This window comes from Pongo pygmaeus, chromosome 8, assembly GCF_028885625.2.
Source record: "Pongo pygmaeus isolate AG05252 chromosome 8, NHGRI_mPonPyg2-v2.0_pri, whole genome shotgun sequence".
NCBI classification, from domain to species: domain Eukaryota; kingdom Metazoa; phylum Chordata; class Mammalia; order Primates; family Hominidae; genus Pongo; species Pongo pygmaeus.
In genome coordinates, this window is record NC_072381.2 from 4,973,861 (window position 1) to 4,995,663 (window position 21,803).

At 40.1% G+C, this 21,803-nt stretch overlaps 1 protein-coding gene and 1 long non-coding RNA gene across 2 annotated transcripts in view; one reads left to right on the top strand and one right to left on the bottom strand.

Annotated features, from left to right (window-relative positions):
• LOC129006870 (uncharacterized) overlaps positions 1-15,872 on the top strand; it is a 34,825-nt gene extending 18,953 nt beyond the window's left edge. Inside the window, exons 5-6 of the long non-coding RNA XR_008492104.2 lie at positions 1,132-1,225; positions 15,223-15,872. This is a non-coding gene — a long non-coding RNA (uncharacterized LOC129006870). The remainder of the gene's footprint in view (positions 1-1,131; positions 1,226-15,222) is intronic.
• Positions 1,205-19,974, bottom strand: LOC129006869 (aldo-keto reductase family 1 member C1-like). Its single transcript, XM_054437092.2, has 8 exons — positions 19,888-19,974; positions 17,755-17,929; positions 16,007-16,122; positions 15,259-15,336; positions 13,315-13,437; positions 5,347-5,456; positions 4,528-4,693; positions 1,205-3,944 (listed from the first exon to the last, which is right to left on the bottom strand). Exons 1-8 carry the CDS (start codon positions 19,972-19,974, stop codon positions 3,870-3,872), a joined length of 930 nt encoding a protein of 309 aa, XP_054293067.1. The 3' UTR covers positions 1,205-3,869.
• Between the last annotated feature and the right edge of the window lie 1,829 nt (positions 19,975-21,803).

Consider the following 21,803-nt stretch of genomic DNA (forward strand, 5'->3'; position numbering starts at 1 on the left):
ATGATGATAACGTACTATTGCATGATGCTGTCTTGAATACATTGTGGAAAATAAATATACCTACACACATGGGCACACATTCACAAATATACCAGTGCATTCCATTTTTGCAATATGTCATTCTACAACTTGAGGAGATAAACTATTTGTGTTTATATTTTGAACCTCCAGGAGGGCAGAAACAAATTCTCTCTTTTTTAAAACAATGCTTAGTCTGATTTAATATATAAAGTTAATAAATATTTTAAGGTGATAATGAGAAAGGTGATAAAATTATTACTGTTCAATGTATGTCAAACATTCAGAAACGATTTGTCTATGACTTTTCTTGGGAGAAAATTTTATATTATACCTAGAGATAGATACAGTGGTTAGAAGATGAAGTCACTTCAATGGGGTAATTCCATTTTAGCAAGGGGGATACAAATTCTTTCTGTATATGAAGTAATAATTTTTGACATAGAAAATGCCAATTGTTGATTAATATTACTGATATTTATTGTTAGGGGTTCCTGCCTGCATCTCCACTCTCTGTTACCCTTACCCTGTTTATCATTTTATTATGTTATTTATTCAACCAATATGTATTGAGTACCCAGGGAGAGATTAGTTTAAGAACAAAAACGAAACAAAAACCCTGCCCTTGGAATCTAACACTCTAATGTGGTAAAAATAAAATAAGCTAAATAAACTAGTAAAATATATGGTATGTAAGTTAGGGATATGTGTCAAGGACAAAAATAAAGCAGAGTAGAGAGAAAGGCTCTTCTAGGACGAGTTGCATTTTTAGATCAGTGACAGAGAAGGCATCATCGAGTGATATATGAGTGAAGACCTGAAGGATGTAAAGGAGTGAGCAATCCTGCTCTATGGGGAAAGAGCTTTCTAGGCAGGGGGAATGGCCAGTGGAAAGGCCCTAAGACAGGCCTCACATATGTCAGTGACATGGTTTGGCTGTGTCCCCACCCAAATCTCATCTTGAATTGTAACTCCCACAATTCCCATGTGCGTGGGAGGAACCCAGTGGGAGGTGATTGAATTATGAGGGTGGGTTTTTCCTGTGCTGTTCTTGTGATAGTGAATGAGTCTCACGAGATCTGATGGTTTTAACAACAGGGTTTCTCTACACAGGCTCTCTTTTTGCCTGCTGCCATCCATGTAAGACGTGACTTGTTTCTCCTTGCCTTCTGCCATGATTGTGAGGCTTCCCCAGACACTTGGAACTGTAAGTCCATTAAACCTCTCCGTCTTTTGTAAATTGCCCAGTCTTGAGTATGTCTTTATTGCAGTGTGAAAATGGACTAATACAGTCAGGAACAGCATGAAGGTCACTGGTGCTCCATTGGAGTCAAGAGTGGGGAGAATAGCAGGACAGGGACACAGAGAGTTAAGGGAGGGAGTGTCTATTGGCCCTTGTAGGTCTGTGTAAGGAATTTGGTCTCAACTCTGAGTGAGATGGCAGGCTCCCACATATTGAGGAGTTCCTGTGTACACCCTTTTTAACCTGTTCACTGTGGCTACTATGCCTGAGGCTGAAGTACAGAAGAGGGAGCACTACCAGGAGCCAGTTACTTTATCATAAAGACATTGGTATGAGCGTAGGGTGTGTGTGTGTGTGTGTGTGTGTCTGTGTGTATTGGGGAAGGGATTGCAGATACCATTATGAGCCCAATTGCAGACATGATAAGTTGGAGATGCATAGTAGATATCCAAGTAGAGGCAAGTAGACACATATACAAACCTTGCTCCAGAGCCTTGAACTGGGCTGGATATGATTTGGGGAATCTATACTTAGATGATATTTGAAGCATGAGACTAGATGAAATCAATAACAATGTTAAAGTAGATAGAGAAAGGAGAAGAGGTCTAGGTTGAGCTCTAAGTCATTCCAAAACTGAGCGGTCAAGCTAATGAGGAGAAACCAGCAAAGAACATTAGAAGAAATGGCAAGGGTTGAGGGTATTTGCAAGGATGTTAGTATATTGATTGACCCCAGAATTTAAGTAGGCAAAGAAGGACAGAGGGCACATTAGAGGGTCAAGTAACAGTGAAAATGTGGTACGGTCAGTGAATTATAGCTCATGCGGTAATCAAAGGATTGTTGAAGTTGGCCATGTAGAGAAGGAGCGGGACATGTAGGAGGTGATGACTGTAGTGTAAGAATTTAAAATTGACATCCAGGCATGGTTATAGTAACTCATAATGACAAGGTCTAGAATGAGACCATTAGATTGATAGGCTGAGTTAGACTGAAGGATAAACACATTGGAAGAGGAAAGTCACAAAACTGAAAGATCAGACTTATTACAAGGACTATCTCTGTAGTGTTGAAATCAAAAGAAATTATGACAAGTCTACTGTTGGAGAGGATGAACACTAGGAACTAAAATCTTCGGTGGATGAGAGAAGACCTGGGAATGCAGCCCTGATGACTGCAAAGGACAGGGGTAGTCCTGGGTTCGTCTGATGACACAAAGTCCAGAGCTGAATGCTTTTAGAAAGAGAGTTCCTACTCAATATTCAGGCTTAGCACTACTAAGGTCTTGGGAAGGATAACAGCCCCAACTGGAGAGGGCTGACGGGAATCAGTGCTACCAAGAGAAATAGGGTTTCAGCTATTGGGAAAGGTGAAAAGAACATTTAGGGGAGACAACAAAGATAAAACAGTTTTGTCAGTGGTTTAGTAGGAGTTTCAGAAAGCATAGTGAAAAAATGTTGAGGTGGTGTACACAGAGCTATTTGGGAACCAGGAATTTTAGGCTCCTGTAGTGACTGAACTAACAGTGACAAAGACCATGATAGCCTCAAGGGAGTTAAGGGGCTGGTTGGCAGGGGAGGATGGGAGTCTGTCCAGGAGCTACTGGATTGCTTGCTCTTCCCGTGTTTGGAGATGTTTACATACATATATGTACTAAATGTCACTGAACAGAAAAAAAATAGCTCACAGATTTTTCTCTACAGCCTTCTGAAAATCATAGAGTCTAAAAGTTTGAAGGGTCATTAAAAGTCTATCTTTGGAAATAACTTTTTTCCTGCCATTGGATTTTCATTATCACCTCCATTTGCTTGATACTCAGCCTGTTCCCTTTTTTCTTCTTGATTTTCCGAACCTGCTTACTCTTTACTATTGAAAACCCCCCCAGACCTGAGCAAAGTTCTGAACATTGTTCAGAAACCACAGCTGAAGATCCACCCCTGTGGCCAGCCTTGCAAGAGAGCCGATTCAGGTTCAAAACCTGAATCAGAGGGGGTGGGCTTTGTGATGGAAATTAGGGAAACATGAGAAATGTTGAAATTTAGAATCAACATGAGAAATGTTGAAATATAGAGTCAACAGGACTAGGTGGTTATTTAGATGTAGGGGGTAAGTTTGTGCCATAATGGTGATGTGTGTAGTATTACCATAAAGAGTATATATAGAGAAAACATTGAAGGCTTTCATTTTAAGTGTATTAAGTTTGAACTGTGGGAATAAATAGAACTATCTCTAGGGAATTTTAATTTAAAAGAAAATCAGTGGGCTACAAGAGACCAAGAAAAATGTCTAGGTTAGAGATAGAAACCATGGAATTATTAGCATGTAGATTGGAGGGAAGCCTACTGATGAGGGACACACAGAGGCAGTGTGGAGCTAGGAAAGCCCAACGGGGAGCTTCAGTCTATATTGAGTTCTGCTCACACTCTTGTCTGGGCAGAACTGTGAGGCTTGGAGAAAAAAAAAAATGTCTGATCTGAAGTCTGAAGAAAAAATATTTTCCAACAACTTTCCTAAGCAACAAACCCTGCCTTCTGTGGACTGAAATCAACTGAATTCCCCCACTGTCCTGCTCGCTAGTGTCAACAACGAAACAAGCTACTCACATAGACATTTACAAATAGCGTATATTCTTGTTCAAGCCATCTATGGTTTTCATGTCCGCTGGTGTCAGCTGGAAGTCAGAAACCTGTCAGAAATGTGAGAAGATCAATTTAATATCGTTGAGGCAATTGCTGTTTCCTCTTCTCCCCTCTCCACAAACACACAAATCCATGTAGGACTTTGTGTAGGTTTTATGAGTGAGTTTTCATGGACCAAGGATTCATTCAGTGGCATGTCATGGGAATTTGTCCATTTATAAAGTTGAGATTGGCATGGCTAATCTTCCCTCAGATAATTTTATTGGGGAGCCATCATTATAGCAAAGAAATCCTAGGGAATTTTAAGCCAAACCTCACGTGATCTAATTCCTTTATTTTACAGCTATAGAAATCAAGGGATGACTTACCCAGTGCCATACTGTAGGGGAAAAACCAGGATTAGGACCCTCTCCTGACCTTCTCTTTAGTGTTCTTTCCAACCATCACACTCTCCCTTGCAGCAAGGGGAGACAAAGCAATTAAATATGGTGCTTATATGCTTATATGCATAGAATGTAAAAGGAGATAAGCTTTGCCCAAATACACCTTGAGAGTTTTGCAAAAACCCAGATACCGTGGGGAAATGATGTGCCCCTGTCAATCCCCTGCTACCACCACCATGCCCTGTACCTGGAAGTTTTCTTTGATTCTCTTCTCATTGAAGCTCCTCACCAGGACCACCACCCCGCGCTGCAGCTGGTAGCGCAAGGCAACCTGGGTTGGAGTTCGCCTGTGCTTTTCAGCAATGGCATTGAGTATTGGATCCTCCTGGAGAACTGGGTTGCCTTTTTTCACCCTGAGAGGAGAGGCAGAGATGCTGCAAGTCTGAGGCTGAATATCCATTTTACTTGCGGGCTGCTCATTTTGGCCAGGGATGCTAATCCTCCAGAACCTTCCTCATTACCTTCTGGCTGTGTTAATATCTGTTTTGCTTCTTTTGTTATACCAAAGAAGAAGGACAAAGGAATGGAAGGCGGCAGTTCTATTTAGTTCTTATAATGTAGGTCTGGATTAGGTAAAAGGTTTACAGATGAATTTATTCCTGCTGTCTATTTTTAATTTCACCAGCTAATTGAGAGATTACTTAAGAAGGTACAGTATCTCTGATTAAAATAACTTTATAGGCCAGGCACCGTGGCTTACACCTCTAATCCCAGCACTTTGGGAGGCCAAGGTGGGAGGATCACTTGAGCCCAGGAATTCAAGACTAACCTGGGTAACGTAGTGAGACCCTGTCTCTACAAAAATAAAAACAAACAATTAGCCAGGCATGGTGGTGCACTCCTGTAGTCCCAGCTACTCAGGAGGTCTAGGAGGGAAGATCCTGACTTGAGCCTGGAAGGTCAAGCCTGCAACAAGCTGTGATTGTGCCCCTGCACTCCAGCCTGGATGACAGAGTGAGACCCCCATCTAAAAAAAAAAACAAAATAACTTTATGAAGATTATTACCAGTCTTTGTCTGAGTCAGACCCCAAGGCAGAATATGCAGTCATGACAACGTCCTTGGACTTACAGTACTCCAGGAGTTTGCTTTGGTTGAGGTAAGGGTGACATTCCACCTGCAGAATGCCAAGCAGGAGAATTAGGTTACAGAACCACCAACACCAAGCTTACCAGGGACATGCAGTGCTGCACTGCATGGTATCAAACATCTTTTAGAATACCAGCAACACAGGTCAAGCCATGATTGTCATCCACAGCTGTACGCATGAAGCTCCCAAGGGCTTTACTTGGGATGACAGCCCATGGAGGGCATAGCAGTATGATTAAATAATTAACTCAGTGCTCTTAGATGGCAGGTTGTGCACAAGGCCAAAAGAGAATTTCAGTCTTCCAGACTGAAAACCATGGTGACATCTTTGGTTCTTGCTCATTTATTGTTGACGTATAGCAAGCAGCAATTTCTGCCTTTCTTAGTTATTTAATATCAGTATTCTTTATTTTTAAGGAGTATTCCCATTTTGTTCATTGCTGCGACCCCGTTATCCAATAAATCATCCCTCAACATTTTTTAGCTTTAGGAATATATAATTGTTATATGAAAACATGCACACACTTAATGGATACATCTGGATGAATTTGGGCATGTGCATATACCTGTGATACCATCACTGCAAATGATGCATTAAACATGCCCATCACCTCCAAACATTTTCTTATGACCTTTTGTGTGTGGTTTTGATTTTAGTTTTTGGATTTTTTTTTTTTTTGCAAGAACACTTGACATGAGATCAACTCTCTTAAACATATTTTAAAGTATGCATACTGTTAATAACAGATATAAGGGGTTAATATCTAAACTATGTAAAAATCTCCTACAATGCAATAGCAAAAAAACAAAACAAATAACCCAGTTGAAAATGGGGGAAAAAGAAACTTGCATAAGCATTTCTCCAAAGAAGTCATCGCTCCAATTTGAGACAGTTTTTCATCAGGTGATTCCTTGGCTGCAGGGCTGAGAATGTTTTCTTCTTTCCTAGCACAGGACATTGTGACATCTTTGTTTGCTCCTTACCTCCCCCAACAAATGGCCCCACTCAGATTTACGGTGCCCATACGCTTCCCCAAGCTCCGGTCTTGTCCCATGGGGAAAGGGATTTGGAAAGGCTTCTGGCCCTTTTATCATCAAGGGGAAATAAATTGCTACTTGTTTTCAGTCAGAAAAAAGTTACTGGTGTTATTACATTTACACATTACTAGTGAGAGAGGTTTCTGTGCTGCAGAAGGTATTTAGTGGCACTATAATCCCACGTTTCCATTTTTCTCACTTCCATGCACATGGAAAGTAAGAAGCCAGGATCCATCACTGAGTTTTAACCACTTTTTTCTGTCCCCTTGTCTGGGTGACATGTGAGCCAAGACCAGTGCCTTCACCATGGGATGGGTAGTCTAGGGACATGCTCAGCACTAGACAAAAGGGGCAAGTGTACTTAAAAAAATACAATTAGCAGACAATTTTTAGAGCAGTTTTAAGTTAAGAGAAACATTGATCGGAAAGCACAGAGAGTTCACCATATCACCTCTCCCACCCACCCTTAACCCTACTCTCTCCTCTTATTTAAGTTGCATTAGTGTGAAACATTTGCTACAATTGATGAAACAATATTGATATATTATCACAGGGTTCACTCTCCATTGTACATTCTATGGGTTTTGGCAAATGTATGTCATCTGTATTAGTCAGGGTTCTCTAGAGGGACAGAACTCATAGGATAGATGTATATATAAGGGGAGCTTATTGAGGAGCACTGACTCACATGATCACAAGGAGAAGTCCCACAATAGGCCGTCTGCAAGCTGAGAAGCAAGGAAGCCAGACTGAGTCCCAAAAACTCAGAAGTAGGGAAGTCGATAGTGCAGCCTTCAGTCTGTGGCCAAAGGCCTGAGAACCCCTGACAACCCACTGGTGTAGGTCCAAGAGTCCCAAAGCTGAAGAACCTGGAGTCCGATGTTTGACACCAGGAAGCATCCAGCACATGAGAAGGATGGAGGCCAGAAGACTCAGCACATTCTAGTCCTTCCATTTTTCTCTGCCTGCTTTTGTTCTGGCCATGCTGGCAGCTGATTAGATGGTGCCCACTCAGATTGAGGGTGGGTCTGACTTTCCCAGTCCATTGACTCAAATGTTAATTTCCTTTGGCAACACCCTCACAGACATTCCCAGAAACAATACTTTGCATCCTTTAATCCAGTCAGGTTGACACTCAATATTAACCATTGCAACATGTATCCACCACTACTAGATCATACAATATGGTTTCACTGCCCTAAAACCTCTGTATTTTACCTATTCATTCCTCCTTCCCTCTCCCTGAATCCTGGAATCCACTGATCTTTTATTTTGAGCAGTTTTAGGTTTACAGAAAAAAATGAGAAAAAAAATGCAGAGTTCTCATATATACCTCCATACCTCTCTCCCCAATCGCCCCAGTTATTATCTTACAATAATGTGGTATATTTCTTATAATTGACCAGCCAATATTGATACATTATTATTAAGTAAAGTCCATAGTTTACATTAGGGAGTATTACTTGTGATAATGTTCTACGGGTCTTGACAAATGGATAATGACATGCATTCACCATTACAGAGTCTATGAAATAATAATTACACACTCCTAAAAATCCCCTGTGCTCCACCTACTCATCCATTTCTCCCCCAACCGCTGACCTGACAACCACTGATCTTTTTACTGTATCCATTGTTTTGCATTTTCCAGAATGTTATAGAGTTTGGATTAGATAGTATTGAGCCTTTCTAGATTGGCTTCTTTTACTTAGTAATGTGCATTTAAGGTTTCTCCATGGCTTGATAGCTCCATTTATTTTTCATGCTGAATAATATTCCATTGTTTGGATGTACCACAGTTTATCCATTTACCTGCTGAAGGATAGATTGGTTGCTTCAAAGTTTTGGCAACGATGAATAAATCTGCTATAAGCATCCTTGGGCAGGTTTATGTGTGGGCATATGTTTTCAACTCATTTAGGCAAATGTCAGAAAGCATGACTGCTGACTGCTGGATCATGTGGTGAGAGTAGGTATAGTTTTGTAAGAAACTGCCAAACTGTCTTCCAAAGTGGCTGTATCATTTTGTATTTTTGAGAGTGGCAGGATGCAGCCAAATGCCTAGGCAGATAGGGGTGAGTCCCCGGTGAAACCCCACCTCCAAGCCCAGCACAGTTTAAAGCTTGAAAGCCAAACTACAAGTTAAATCCTCTAACCAGATTGAGAACTTGTCTTCCTGTTTGTCGCACTTTCCTCTGATTGATCCCATCCTTCACCTATTTCACATATACCTAGCCTTTCCTAATTGGTTTTCTACACTGTCATGTCCACCTTTGAGTGGTATCTTCACTTTAACCTTTTTTGCATACTCACAAACCAATCAGCATGCACTCCCCCTTCTGAGTCCATAAAAGCCCCAGACCCAACCACATGGGGGGACTTTCCTGCCTTTGGGTAGGGGGACCAACACTGCATCCCCTCTCTGCTGAAAGCCGTTTTCCTCGCTCAATGAAATTCTTCTCCTCCCTCCTCACCCTTCAATGTCCAGCATATTCTCATTCTTCTTGGGTGTGGTACAAGAGCTCAACCACCAGACACAGGTACCAGCTATAATATAGGCAAGCTAGGGCACACCAGCATGGCCGAGTGAGGCCCAGGTGGGGCATCACCAGCTGGGGATCTTTGACTTGTAAAGCGACCAAAAAGAAAAATCCTACATCATTTTCACCAGCAATTAAGAAGAGTTTCAGTTTCCCTATGTTCTCACCAGTGGTTGGTGTTGTCAGTGTTTTGGAGTTTGCCCATTCTAATAAGTGTGCAGTAATTAATTTATGATTGTCTAGTGATATATGATGTTTAGCAACTTTATTGGATTATTTGCCATCTATATATCTTTGTTAAACTGTTCAGATCTTTTGCTCATTTCTTCATTGGGTTGTTTATGGTTTCTTAACCTTGAGTCTTAAGATTTCTTTGTATAATTTGGAAATCAATTTTTTATCAGATATATGTTTTGCAAATATTTTCTACCATAAATGGTTTGTCTCTTCATTCTCTTGGCAGTGTCTTTCACAAAGCAGAATTTGTTAACTTTAATGAAATCCAGTTTATCCGTTCTTTCTTTCTTGGATCATACCCTTATTACTGTATCACCATACACAAGGTTTTCTAGTTTTTCGTTTATATATTCTAGGAGTTTTATAGTTTTGTATTTTACATTTAGGTCTGTGATCCATTTTGAGTTAATTTTCATGAAGGATGGAAAGTCTGTGTCTAATTCCTTTTTAAAATTTTTGAATGTGGATGTCCAGTATTTCCAGCATCATTTGTCAAAAAGGTTATTTTCTCCATTGAATTGCTTTGCTCCTTTGTCAAGATCAGATGACTGTATCTGTGTGGGCCTATTTCTGGGCTCTCTCTGTTCTGTCCCATTGATCTATATGTCTGTTCTTTCACCAATACCACGCTGTCTTTATAGTATCTCTTAAAGGTGGGTAGTTTTAGTTATCTGACTTTGTTCTTCAGTATTGTTTTGGCTATTCTTGGTTTCTTAATTTTCAGTGTGAACTTTAAGATTAGATCATTGGTATTCCCAAAAATAACTTACTGGTAATTTCATTGGGATTGCATTGAATCTATAGGTCAAATTGTAAAGAACTTACACCTTCATATAGATTCTTCCTACACATTTAAATATAGTATCTCTTCATTTATTTAAATCTTCTTTGATTTCTTCTTCAGCGTTTTGAAGTTTTCCTCATATAGATCTTGTCCATACTTTGGTTTTTTGTTTTGTTTTGTTTTGTTTTTTTGAGACAGGGTCTCGCTCTATTGCCCAGGCTGGAGTGTAGTGGCATGATGTCGGCTCACTGCAACCCCTGCTTCCTGGGTTCAAGCGATTCTCCTGCCTCAGCCTCCTGAGTAGCAGGGACTACAAGTATGTGCCACTACGCTCAGCTAATTTTTGTAGTTTTAGTAGAAATTGGGCTTCACCATGTTGGCCAAGCTGGTCTTGAACTCCTGACCTCAAGGGATCTGCCTGCCTCAGTCTCCCAAAGTGCTGGGATTACAGGCATGAGCCACCACACCCAGCCTACTTTGTTAGATTTATACCAAAATGTTTCTTTGTATCATGCTAATATAAATGGCATTGTATTTTTAATTGTAAACTCCACTTTTTCATTGCTGACATATAGAAAAGCAATTGATTTTTGTACATTAACCTCATATACTGCAACCTTTCTATCATCACTTATGAGTTCCAGGAGATTTTGTTGATTCTTTCAGCTGGAATTGAGTATTTCTTTTCCCTCAGGTTAGATTCAAGTAAAACCTCAGGCATAGGCTCTAGTAAAATATCTTCTGCTGAGGTCAGGCCCTTTTAAGAAAACATGGCTACTCTGGGCTCCTCCAGCCGGAAGCATGAGGGGAATTTTCTCTGGTATTCACTGAGAAAACTTGGTAGGCTCTAGAGGTAAAATTCACAAAAGCGTGGAGGCCTCCCTAAGAATGGATATCCCTGGAGTTTTTCTCTGTCAGACTTGTTCACATTGAGCTCCCAGCAATTCATTAATAACAGTGTAGGTTTGCCTACTCAGCACTGGCCGCAGCTGTGGTTTTTGCTTCCCAGCTTCTGCAAGACACTGATCATATCTCTATCAGCCTATCCCTCCAAGTTTTGGAGGCAGCATTTTGCCCTGTGACCTCAGTTCTCTGCTGAGTCTAATTGTTAGTTTTCCATCTGATGAATTGCTTACATTATTTGAGGACATGAGTAATGACTTTCCAGCTTGTGATCCACCAGCCCAGAAACCAAAAGTTTGGCAAATGAACTTTTCGCTGCATATTTTTCTTACTGTTTGTTCCCTGACTCCAGTGATTTGATAAGAGGAATCGACTGAGATCCAAAGAAAAGCAAGAGACCTCATTAAGGTTCACTTGAAGTGTGCTCTCCCACGCAGCCTGCAGGCAAGGTCCTGCACTGGGTTACAGGGGCTGGGTTAGTCATCAGGCGCACATCAACTTTCTATGGAACTGTTGCGTGTGGTTGCTTGGTCATGGTCATGAGCACTGAATGGGAAGGAAGGGTAGACTCAGGGCTTAAAACCTACCTGGACCCTGTAACCCCTCACCTGAGCTAATTTCTCACTATGATCAGTTCGCTGCACATAATTAACCAGTTGTACTTTTGCTCAAGCTTTCTAGGCCATGTAAAGTCCCTCCCAGCCAATCAGCCTTCACTTGGCCAAATTCCTTTCACCCTTTAGAGTTCAAGGTAATGTCCAAGTTCCCCTTTGGGTCTCCATCAACTACTGAACTCAAAACCATTTTTTTTTATTTCTCTAAATTGATTATGTCCAAAGTGGAGGTAAATCTCCTAGGGGTCACAAAAGAAAACTTTTTAGAACTCCTATTTGTATTTTTAATCCAAAAAGATGAAACAAATGAAGATTTACTAATACTCAATTGTAAATTGATAATCATCCTCACTCAGTCAGCACGTAAGATGTTTACACGGAGACATGACCACCTGGGTGAAGTGTGAGCCTTCCCCAGCACAGACGGATTGCCAGTTTTTCCTACAGTCATGTGACTTCCTTCACAATCCTCCAGGATACTGCAGTTTATATGTTGCCCATTCAAGTGGCTTTATCTTATTGAGTAGACTTTAAAAACATCTTTATATTTTTTATTGTGGTTAAACATCCATAACATAAATTTTACCTTTTTTTTTTAAATCAAAGGGTTCAGTTTGATATTGATTTTTAGTTGTTTCTTTGAAAATACTCTCAGACTTACAGAATTGTTACAAGTAGTTCGAATAACTTTTTTTTAAATGACATAATTATTACAGAGTAAGTCGCTAACAGGTTGTCCCATCATCTCTCAATATTTTAATGTATATTTCCTACGAACAAGGATAGTCTCCTAATAGCATAATCACAGCCACCACAATCAGGAGATAAACACAACTGATTTTGATGATCTCGTGCTTAAACTTTATCATTTCAATGATTTTTAAGTGCCTAGTTTAGTGACATTCAGTGCATTCACATTGTTAGGCAACCTCACCGTAATCCAAATCTCTCCCAGACTTATGAAAAGTGGCTGTTTTTAAAAGACTAGTCTGAATCCAAGCAGTCCCTTTTATAAGTTTGGGAGAGATTTTGTACTGTGGAAAGGCTCAATGGTTATCTCATGGCACAGCCCTTAAAGGAGTTGTCAGACATAAAAATGAATCATTCATTTTCTTTTACATACAAATTGATTTGAAATTGTTTGCCAAATTTGCTGAACTTTTCTGTTATAAGAAGTGGTTGTCAGCCAGGCGCAGTGTGGCTCATGTCTGTAATCTCAGCACTTTGGGAGGCCAAAGCGAGTGGATCATCTGAGGTCAGGTGATCGAGACCAGCCTGGCCAACATGGTGAAACCCTGTCTCTACTAAAAATACAAAAAATTAGCTGGGCGTGGTGGCGGGCACCTGTAATCCCAGCTGTGCGGGAGGCTGAGGTACATGCTTGAACCTGGGAGGCGGAGGTTGCAGTGAGCCGAGATTGTGCCACTCTACTCCAGCCTGGGCAACAGGAGTAAAACTCTGTCACAAAAAAAAAAAAAAAAAAGGGGCTGTCAGTCATTCGCTAGCTCTAACTTCTAGAACCAACTACTATAACACCTAATAGATTATACTCTTAGTATTTTTTAAAAAAACCTTAGTTTTTTTGATAAAGTGACATGGCCTCATGCACTGCTTTCAACAACTCAGAATGTGTTCTCTTCCCTTGAAGCGTCTGATGTTCAAAGGTAAAGTACATGTGAGAAGCATGTCATAAGTAGCCTTGTCAAATCGAGAATAGAGGAAGCCAAAGAGCAGAGGAAGCAGTTGGTGCGGCGGATGTTTGGGGCTCACCTGGTTGCAGACGGGCTTGTGCTCGAGCCCTGGCTTGTTGAGGATCATTTCCAGCTGCCTGCGGTTGAAGTTGGACACCCCGATGGACTTGGCCAATCCTGCATCCTTATACTTCTCCAGGGCCTGGAGAGGAAGGTGTTGTGAGGAGTAATCTGTGTAGCAGGCTAGAGGCAAATAATAAACATACACACGCTAGGAGTAGGCGAAGGGTGGGAGAGTGTATAAGACAGTGGGAGAGACACAGTCTTGCAAAGTGCAGATGTCAATCAATAAGGCATGAATGGACTGAGTAAGAGAAAAACGAAAAGTAAACAGGTAAAATAAATGGGCACAAAGATGAAATAAAAAAAGAATGTGAGGCCGGGCACGGTGGCTCGTGCCTATAATCCCAGCACTTTGAGAGGCAGAGGCAGGTGGATCATGAGGTCAGGAATTCGAGACCAGCCTTGCCAACGCAGTGACACCCCCTCCTTACTAAAAATACAAAAATGTGCTGGGTGTGGTGGCGGGCACCTGTAATCCCAGCTACTCAGGAGGCTGAGGCAGGAGAATCTCTTGAACCTGGAAGGCAGAGATTGCAGTGACCCAAGATTGTGCCACTGCACTCCAGCCTGGGCGACAGAGCTAGACTCTGTCTCAAAAAAAAAAAAAAAAAAAAAAAATAGAATATGAGTGGCCAGGACAGAGTTAAAGAAACCAGCATGGTCTTTAGTGAATACCTAGAAAAGTTTGATGGAGCAATGGCAAAATAAGTACCAACAAGGAAGTGTAGCAGGTGTGGCCTGAGAGGCAGGCCTTCCACCTACAGGACCACCAGCTTCTACTTTCTGACCTAATTCCCTGCACTGTCCACTCACTCACAGTGTCCAGTCTCACATGTCCTCTTGCTGTTCTTGGACACGCTAGTGTCTCTCCCCTCTTAAAAACATTGCCGTGACCCGGCACGGTGGCTTACACCTGTAATCCTAGCACTTTGGGAGGCTGAGGTGGGTGGATCACCTGAGGTTAGGGGTTCTAGACCAGCCTGGCCAACATGGTGAAACCCCATCTCTACCAAAAATACAAAAATTAGCTGGGCGTGGTGACACGTGCCTATAACCCCAGATACTCAGGAGCCTGAGGGCAGGAGAATTGCATGAACTCAGGAGGCAGACCTTGTAGTGAGCCAAGATCACACCATTGTACTCCAGCTCGGGTGACAGAGTGAGACTCCATCTAAAACAACAAAAACAAGAGCCAAACTGCCTTGTCTTTCTGCCTGCATCACTCTCCCCAGATACCCACACAATCAGTTCCTGCATCTACTACAAGTCTTTGCTCAAATGTCACTCTTTTTTTTTTTTTTTTGAGATGAAGTCTCACTCTGTCACCAGGCTGGAGTGCAGTGGCGCGATCTCTGCTCACTGCCACCTCCGCCTCCTGGGTTCAAGCAATTCTCGTGCCTCAGCTTCCCGATTACAGGCGTGCGCCACCACACCCAGCTAATTTTTGTATTTTTAGTAGAGATGGGGTTTCACCATGTTGGCCAGGATGGTCTCGATCTCCTGATATTGTGATTCACCTGCCTCTGCTTTCAAAAAGGCCTACCCTGCCACTCTGTTTTTCATTGCCAGTCTGTGCCCCAAACCAACTCCAGCGCTCAGCTTTATTTCTCACCTCCACCTACCACAGCACCTATCCATGCCTGGGCCAACACCCTGGTTCTGTTCACTGATGTTGCCTGGGTAAGAAGAATAGAACTTGATACGCTGTAGGCACTCAATACATACTTGCTGGATGATTAAGTGAATGAAATGTGAAAACAGAGGCAGAGAGACATTCGGGACTCTCCCCAGTCTGAACACTGGGAAGAATTAGACCAGGTCCAGTTTCCTGAATTCCTTATACATTTTTCCTCTCTCCCCCAAGGTGCAGAGATGTTGTGCTCACTGAAGCTGCACTCACCTCCCATGTGCTGCAGAGATCCACTGTGTCAAACATGATCTTTCCCTGTGCATCCATCAGCAAAAGCTCCTCCCCAGGCTGGAACACAGAAAGAAAGAGAGTTTGCACAAAGCTCTGTCTGGCCTCAGCCAAGCTTGGGGCCCATAAACCTTGAGACTGATAGAACCATCTGTCCTTATTCTTGAACAGAATTGTAAAATTAGGCTAACGGCAAAGGAAGTACATGCAGGAAATATGCACCCTAGAAATGCTTTCAAGCGTTACAGATTCAATAAATCTTGTCTGTGTCAAGGCTAAGCTGAGGCACCTAGGATCCCATCCTAGGCAGACTCTAGGGTGGTATGATGCCCAGCAGGCTGCCTGGTCCTGGATCCTTGCAAAGAGCTCTCTCCCTTGCCAGTGATTTGTCAGCATTCAAAGCTGAGTCTCGTCCTCACTGAACTTCCTGTTCCTCAACTGAACTCCACTGTCGGCAACATGGGTTTGAGACTCCAGGGGATAAGAACTTGAAAATGTCGGCAGTACATCCACAACACTGAGGCAAAGCTGTGGATACCAGTGAACTCCTGTCACTCTGGGGCTAGAATTGTGAACTGACTTTGGAACAGTTTCAGAAAAATAAAAATAAAAAGCACAAGAGAGAATCTTAAAGTATTATTTATCTTCTCATCCTCACAAACTGATTCCTCTCTTGCATTCAGTTACTAATATTTATGTTGATCACTAAAGTAAAACAACTTGAGCTAACCTGCAAAGGTACTGGGAAATGAGAAAGGTAAAGATCCATGTAGCTCAGCTGAAGTTTCTTCGGTGACATTTCAAGGCCTCTTTGGACCAATTCTGTGTGGGAAGAGGTGCCCATACCTGCAATGGTTGAAAGAGAAGTTGTGTGAGATTATTTCTTCAAAAGTCTTCGAGAGAGCTTAGTGAAATGGCAAATAAACATCAGCAGCCAAACCCTCTTAGACAAGGGACAGGTTACTCCCAGTGAATGCATAAGTTCTTAATCCTCATAGCAGATTTTCATATGGAATGAAGATGATAAATGTAGAAAAAAAATACAGGTTTCAGCAGAGATTCTCAAACTTTAGAATGTAAAAGAATAATCTGATTTGCTTGTGCAAAACGTATGCCTGGGTTCTACTCCGAACGTAATAAATCACAACATCTGGAGAGTGGACTGGGAAATTGCCTGCCAGATAAGAGCCCGAAGTGATGGTGATTCAGTAGGCTCTGGCTTGACTGTATTAAATGGTTAGGTTTCCGAAAGAAAGTTAGACCCATAGGGGAAATCTTCTGGGGGTGCTTCAGTTACCTCATTCTAAGCAGCAGTAATCTAGGGGAAGAAATCATCAAAATGACTGAAACTAAGGAAACCAATGTTTCGTACGATGTTTTGTACAAAGGGTCACACATTTAGTACGACAGGAGAATTAAAAGATGAGACTGAGAAGGCTACTGCACAGCTAAAGGCAGTCATATGTCACATGCTGGGCTGGAAGGAAGAAACCTATTTTTATCAACTTGCGTGGGATTCACTTGCACGGGCCTAAGTGCTATCTCTGTGGATTACTTCCCCTCACGTTTAAATGTTTTTTGTTTTGTTTTGTTTTTTGTTTTTTCTAGCAGTAGTCAGTTCAGTGAACACTAGGGTAAAAATTGCTTTGGGGTTCCTTCTCCTATCTGACTTAAACACCTAAGTTCTTTTACTTGTTTTAGATATAATGCTAGTGAATATGAAGAATATTATTCATAGAAGAAAATGGCTCAAGGGTTTAAAAAGTACATAAGTACATTTATAAACATTAACTTAATCTTCAGAGAAATAAACATCTATTGACCACAAAATAGGTTGAGATGTCAGGATGAAGGCTCAGAGAGGTTGAAAAACTTGTTTTTTGGTTAAGAAATTTCATCAAGTCAAATGGAATATTCAACTAAAATTTGATCCTAGTTCATCTGTTTCCAAAGCCTACACTTTCGGACTAAATCACATTACCTCATACTTTAGCTAAGAAAGATTAAGTCACTTTGTCAAAACTTGACTGTAGTAGAGTAAGAAGAGTCAATTCATTTCTGAGTTAAAACATATGATAATAATAACAGCATTTTTGAGCATCTGAAATGTATCAAATACTTTTCAGCAAGATTTACATGTATTTTTAAAAGCGTAACACTCATGAAAATCCTGTGAGATAAATAATACTGTCTCCATTTTACAACTTGGGAAACTGAAGGATAGTATTTTAGTAGTTTGTCCAAGGGTGCACATATTCATTTATTTTTACACTTGCTATAGACTAGGGAAGGTCACACATTTAGATAGTGGCAGAGCCTGAATTCAAATATTAAAGTCTCATTACAGAATCCACGTTCCTAACCAGACTTCTCATGAGGCAAGGTCTAAGTAAATGAAGATTAAACCAATGAAGAGAAATTTGCCAAGGAGCTCTACAGCTACGAGTGAGCTCTCCACAGAAACAGATGCATTGGTACACAGCACCTTTGTGGTATAGAATATATCTTTTCTCTTCACAGTGCCGTTGGCAATCTTCTTTCGGATGGCCTGCCTGATGGCTTCTTCATTCAGGTACGAATAAGCTGAGTCAATATGGCGGTAGCCTACATCAGTTGCTACCTGGACGGCTTCTTCTACATTACTCATAGCAACCTGGAAGAGCATAAAGGGATAAAGATTTGTTTGACTCAGGAACAGATGATCAATTCTCTTAGCAGAGATATTCAAAAGAACCTTTTTTTCCCCTACTAAGGGCTAAGAGCTACAGGTGGCAAAGCTAAATGTTGAGTAAAAATCAATGGTAAATGTTTAACAACTAGCTCTGAGGAAGTATTTGCCAGTTTCTATAATGTAAATACTCCCCCCATGGATAAGTTCAAGCTTGCCAAATTGGGCAAAGATGCTCACAATACACTCTTTTGAGTCCTCATGAGCACATCACAGTCTTTAAACCTCTATCTATGTATTTATACTATGTATATGATCTATAGATTTGCACAATCTATAGATTTACATTCCTAACTGAATTTGCTCTATAAGAGATTATAAAATTGGTTTGATCCAATAATTTAATGCTAATAATTATCTATCCACGTAAAGATATAACTTTAGACACAATAAATTATTAATTTACCTATCTAAACTTGGAGAAACAAAGAACATTTGAGGAAGAACAAAAATAGGAATAGTTTTAAAGATTATTTTAAAAGAAAATTTTAAAAGAAATACCTTTTAAAAGAAAATAAGCTATTTTCTCAATAGTTTTAAAAAATTATTTTAAAAGAAAATTTTAAAAGAAATAGCTTTTAAAAGAAAATAAGCTATTTTCTCAATAGTTTTAAAAAATTATTTTAAAAGAAAATTTTAAAAGAAATAGCTTTTAAAAGAAAATAAGCTATTTCTTTTAAAATATTTTAAAATAAATTATTTTAAAAGAAAAACTTTTTTCACTTAAAAAAAACTCATAATTAATTCTTTTGGTTGCTTTGCTGGTTGTTAGGCAACACTTTCTCCTTCACATCTTTCTTACATTTTTTTATTCTCCTGGCCCACCAGCCTGGACTCTTGAAGTCATCCATAATTTTTCTGTTTATATTAGCACCCCCTGCACCTCACTGAGTAATTATAATGCCTTTTGGGTATATTTGTTTCATTTCCAACTACCGTTGAGTCAACTGAGTCCGTAAAGATAAACTATCCCCAGGTTAAAGAGCCAAGGCATGGCAAAAGCAATACTTCATGAGAGTCTTCTTTGCAGTCCTCAAGGGTACACACTATGTTTCTCTCATGTTGGGAAACAATCCTACAACTTTTATAACATTCTTCAGTAAGAACCACTGAGATGTGCCCTTGTAAGTTTGGAGTGTTTGATCCAGAAACATGCATGGAGCCAAAGAGAAGAGAATTTTCCAAGTACCACATAACTCTTTCATGGCATCATCTTACCAACCTGGCTTCTCAGAGACTGTGGCCACCTCAGACCACACAGCTACCTCCAAGCCTGTCTCTCTTTCCCCAAGTTCCATCGCCACAGAACTTTCTCTGGATACTCTTATTAGTGGTGAACAGGGAGGACTTGGGTACTAAAAATTACAGCACAACTTTAAAGTTTGCTGTGAAGTTTCTGGCACATGGTAATCATGTCAATAGGGTTTTATTTCCTCTAATATATTGTGAAAATGGCTATAACTGTACAACAAGGGAGAGTAACAGCAGCAGACTTACCCACCCCTGAATTCTGAACAATCGCATTCACACTTCCATCTCTCTTGATGGACTGCCACTCCAAGTGTGGTTTTGGACAAGCAGCATCAAAATCCCTTGGGAGCTTATTATAAATGTGAATTTTAGAGCCTCATCCAAAATCTACTCAATCAGAACCTTCAGGGATAGGGCCTCCAAATCTGCATTTTTAACAAGATCCTGAAGTGTTTATATCACTACTAAAACGTGAAAAGCCCTTACTTAATCCACAAAGTAACCTAACTTGGTGAGAAGTGTCTTACAAATGAGAAAAGTGAGGCCCACCTGAATTTCCCAAACTCACGTAGTGACTAATTCTGGTCAGGAACCACCTGCTACTCCTCCATCCGCAGTGCCATTATGGTTACCTTCCTAGCAGCGGAAGTGCCAAACCCCAGAATAGGCATGAAGTTTCCATCATTCAGTTTTACAGAAAGGAGTCTGTTAAAACTCATCTTCTTTTACTTTTCCTGTGAAGCAGAGGTTTTTTTTTCCTTTATTAAGAGAAATCTGTAGAGAAAAGAAAATACAATGACTATTTTTATAACAACCTTTTTTTTTCTTTTGAGACGGAGTCTCTCCCTGTTGCATTGACCTCTATATTGATCTTGTATCTTCTATTTATATTGATCTTATATCCCACAACTTGACTGAACTTCTTTATCACCTCTAATAGTATTCTAGTAGATTCTTTAAGATTTTTTCTTTTTTATTAAATAGAAATGGGGCCTCACTATGTTGACAAGGCTGGTCTCAAACACTTGGTCTCAAGCAGTCCTCCTACCTCAGCCTCCCAAAATATTAAGATCACAGATTTGAGCCACTGTGCCTAGCCCATCAGATTTTCTGCAGGCATGATTATGTAATCTGCAGGTAAAAATAGTTTTACTTCTTTTTTATAATGGCTTGACTGGTGTCCCTCTAAAATTCATGTTAACTAGAACTTCAGAATATGATCTTTTATGGAAATAAAGTTTTTACAGATATAATTAGTTAATATGAGGTCATACTGGATTAAGGTGGGTTCTAAATCAATGACTAAAGTCTTTAGAATAAGAACAGAGAATACAAATACACATAGAAAAGAAGGCCATGTAACCATGAAGGCAGAGATTGAAGTGATTCAACTATAAGCCAAGGCATGCCAACTACTACTGGGAGCCACCAAAAGTTAGTCAAAGGCAAGGGGAGCATCTCCCCGAGAGCTTTCAGGGGGAGTGTGGCCCTATAAACAACTGGATTTTTGACTCAAGTCTCCAGAACTGGAAGAGAATACAATCCTCTTTTGTTGTTCTAAACCATCCAATTTGTGAATAATAGGTTATGGCAGCTCTAAATCTAAAACATTTTCCAATCTGGATGCTTTTCTTCCCTTGCCTAATTTTCCTAGCTAGAACCTCCAGTACAATGTTTAATAGCAGTGGCAAGAGTAGACATTCTTATGTTGTTCCTGATCTTAGCAGGAAAGCATTCAGTCTTTTACCAATAAGTATGAAGTTTGGGTTTTTTTTTTAATAGTTGCTCTTTATAAAATAAAATCTCTTTTATTCCTAGTTTTTTGATTTTTTTTTTTTAAATCATGAAAGGATGTTGGAGTTTTTAAAATGCTTTTTCTGAGTTTGTTGAGATGATCATGTAGTTTTGTTCTTCATTCTATTAGTACAATGTATTATATCGATTGATTTTTGTATGTTCAAACAATATTGCATTCCTGGAATAAGCTTCACTTGGTCATGGTATATAATGCTTTGATGTGCTACTGGGTTCGATTTGCTGGCATTTTATTTGTATTTTTATAGCTGTATTCATCAGGGATTTTGTTCTATAATTTTTTTTCTTGTGGTGTCTGTCTGGCTTTGGTATCGGGTAATACTGGTCTCTAAAAGTGAGTCCTTAAAAGTGTTCTTTCCTCCTCTATTTTTGGAAGAGTTTGAGAAAGGTTAGTGTTAATTTTTAAATGTTTGGTAGAATTCATCCATGATGCCAACTGTATCTGGGCTTTTCTTTGTGAATTTATAAAAATATATATTAGTATTTACATCGCTTTACTTGTTATGGGAGTATTTATATTATCCATTTTTTCAGTGTTAGTATTTTATATTTTTCTAAGAATTTGTCATTTCATCTGAGTTATCTTTAAAAGAGATTGCAGTGTCTCCTCTTTCACTTTTGATTTTAATAATTTGCATCTTTTCTATTGTTTGCTTGATCAGTCTAACTAAAGGCTTATTGTACCAGACAAATCTCTAAGTGACCTTAAATTGACATTAATACAAATAGTAAG

Excerpts from the sequence above, each read along its gene's own strand:
- LOC129006869 (XM_054437092.2), bottom strand. The coding sequence starts at position 19,974 with ATGAGTTTTAACAGACTCCTTTCTGTAAAACTGAATGATGGAAACTTC. Across the intron at positions 16,123-17,754 it reads CTATACCACAAAGGTGCTGT|GTATGGGCACCTCTTCCCAC; the intron begins GTACCAATGCAT and ends CAACCATTGCAG. Across the intron at positions 15,337-16,006 it reads ATTTCCCAGTACCTTTGCAG|CCTGGGGAGGAGCTTTTGCT; the intron begins GTTAGCTCAAGT and ends TCTGTGTTCCAG.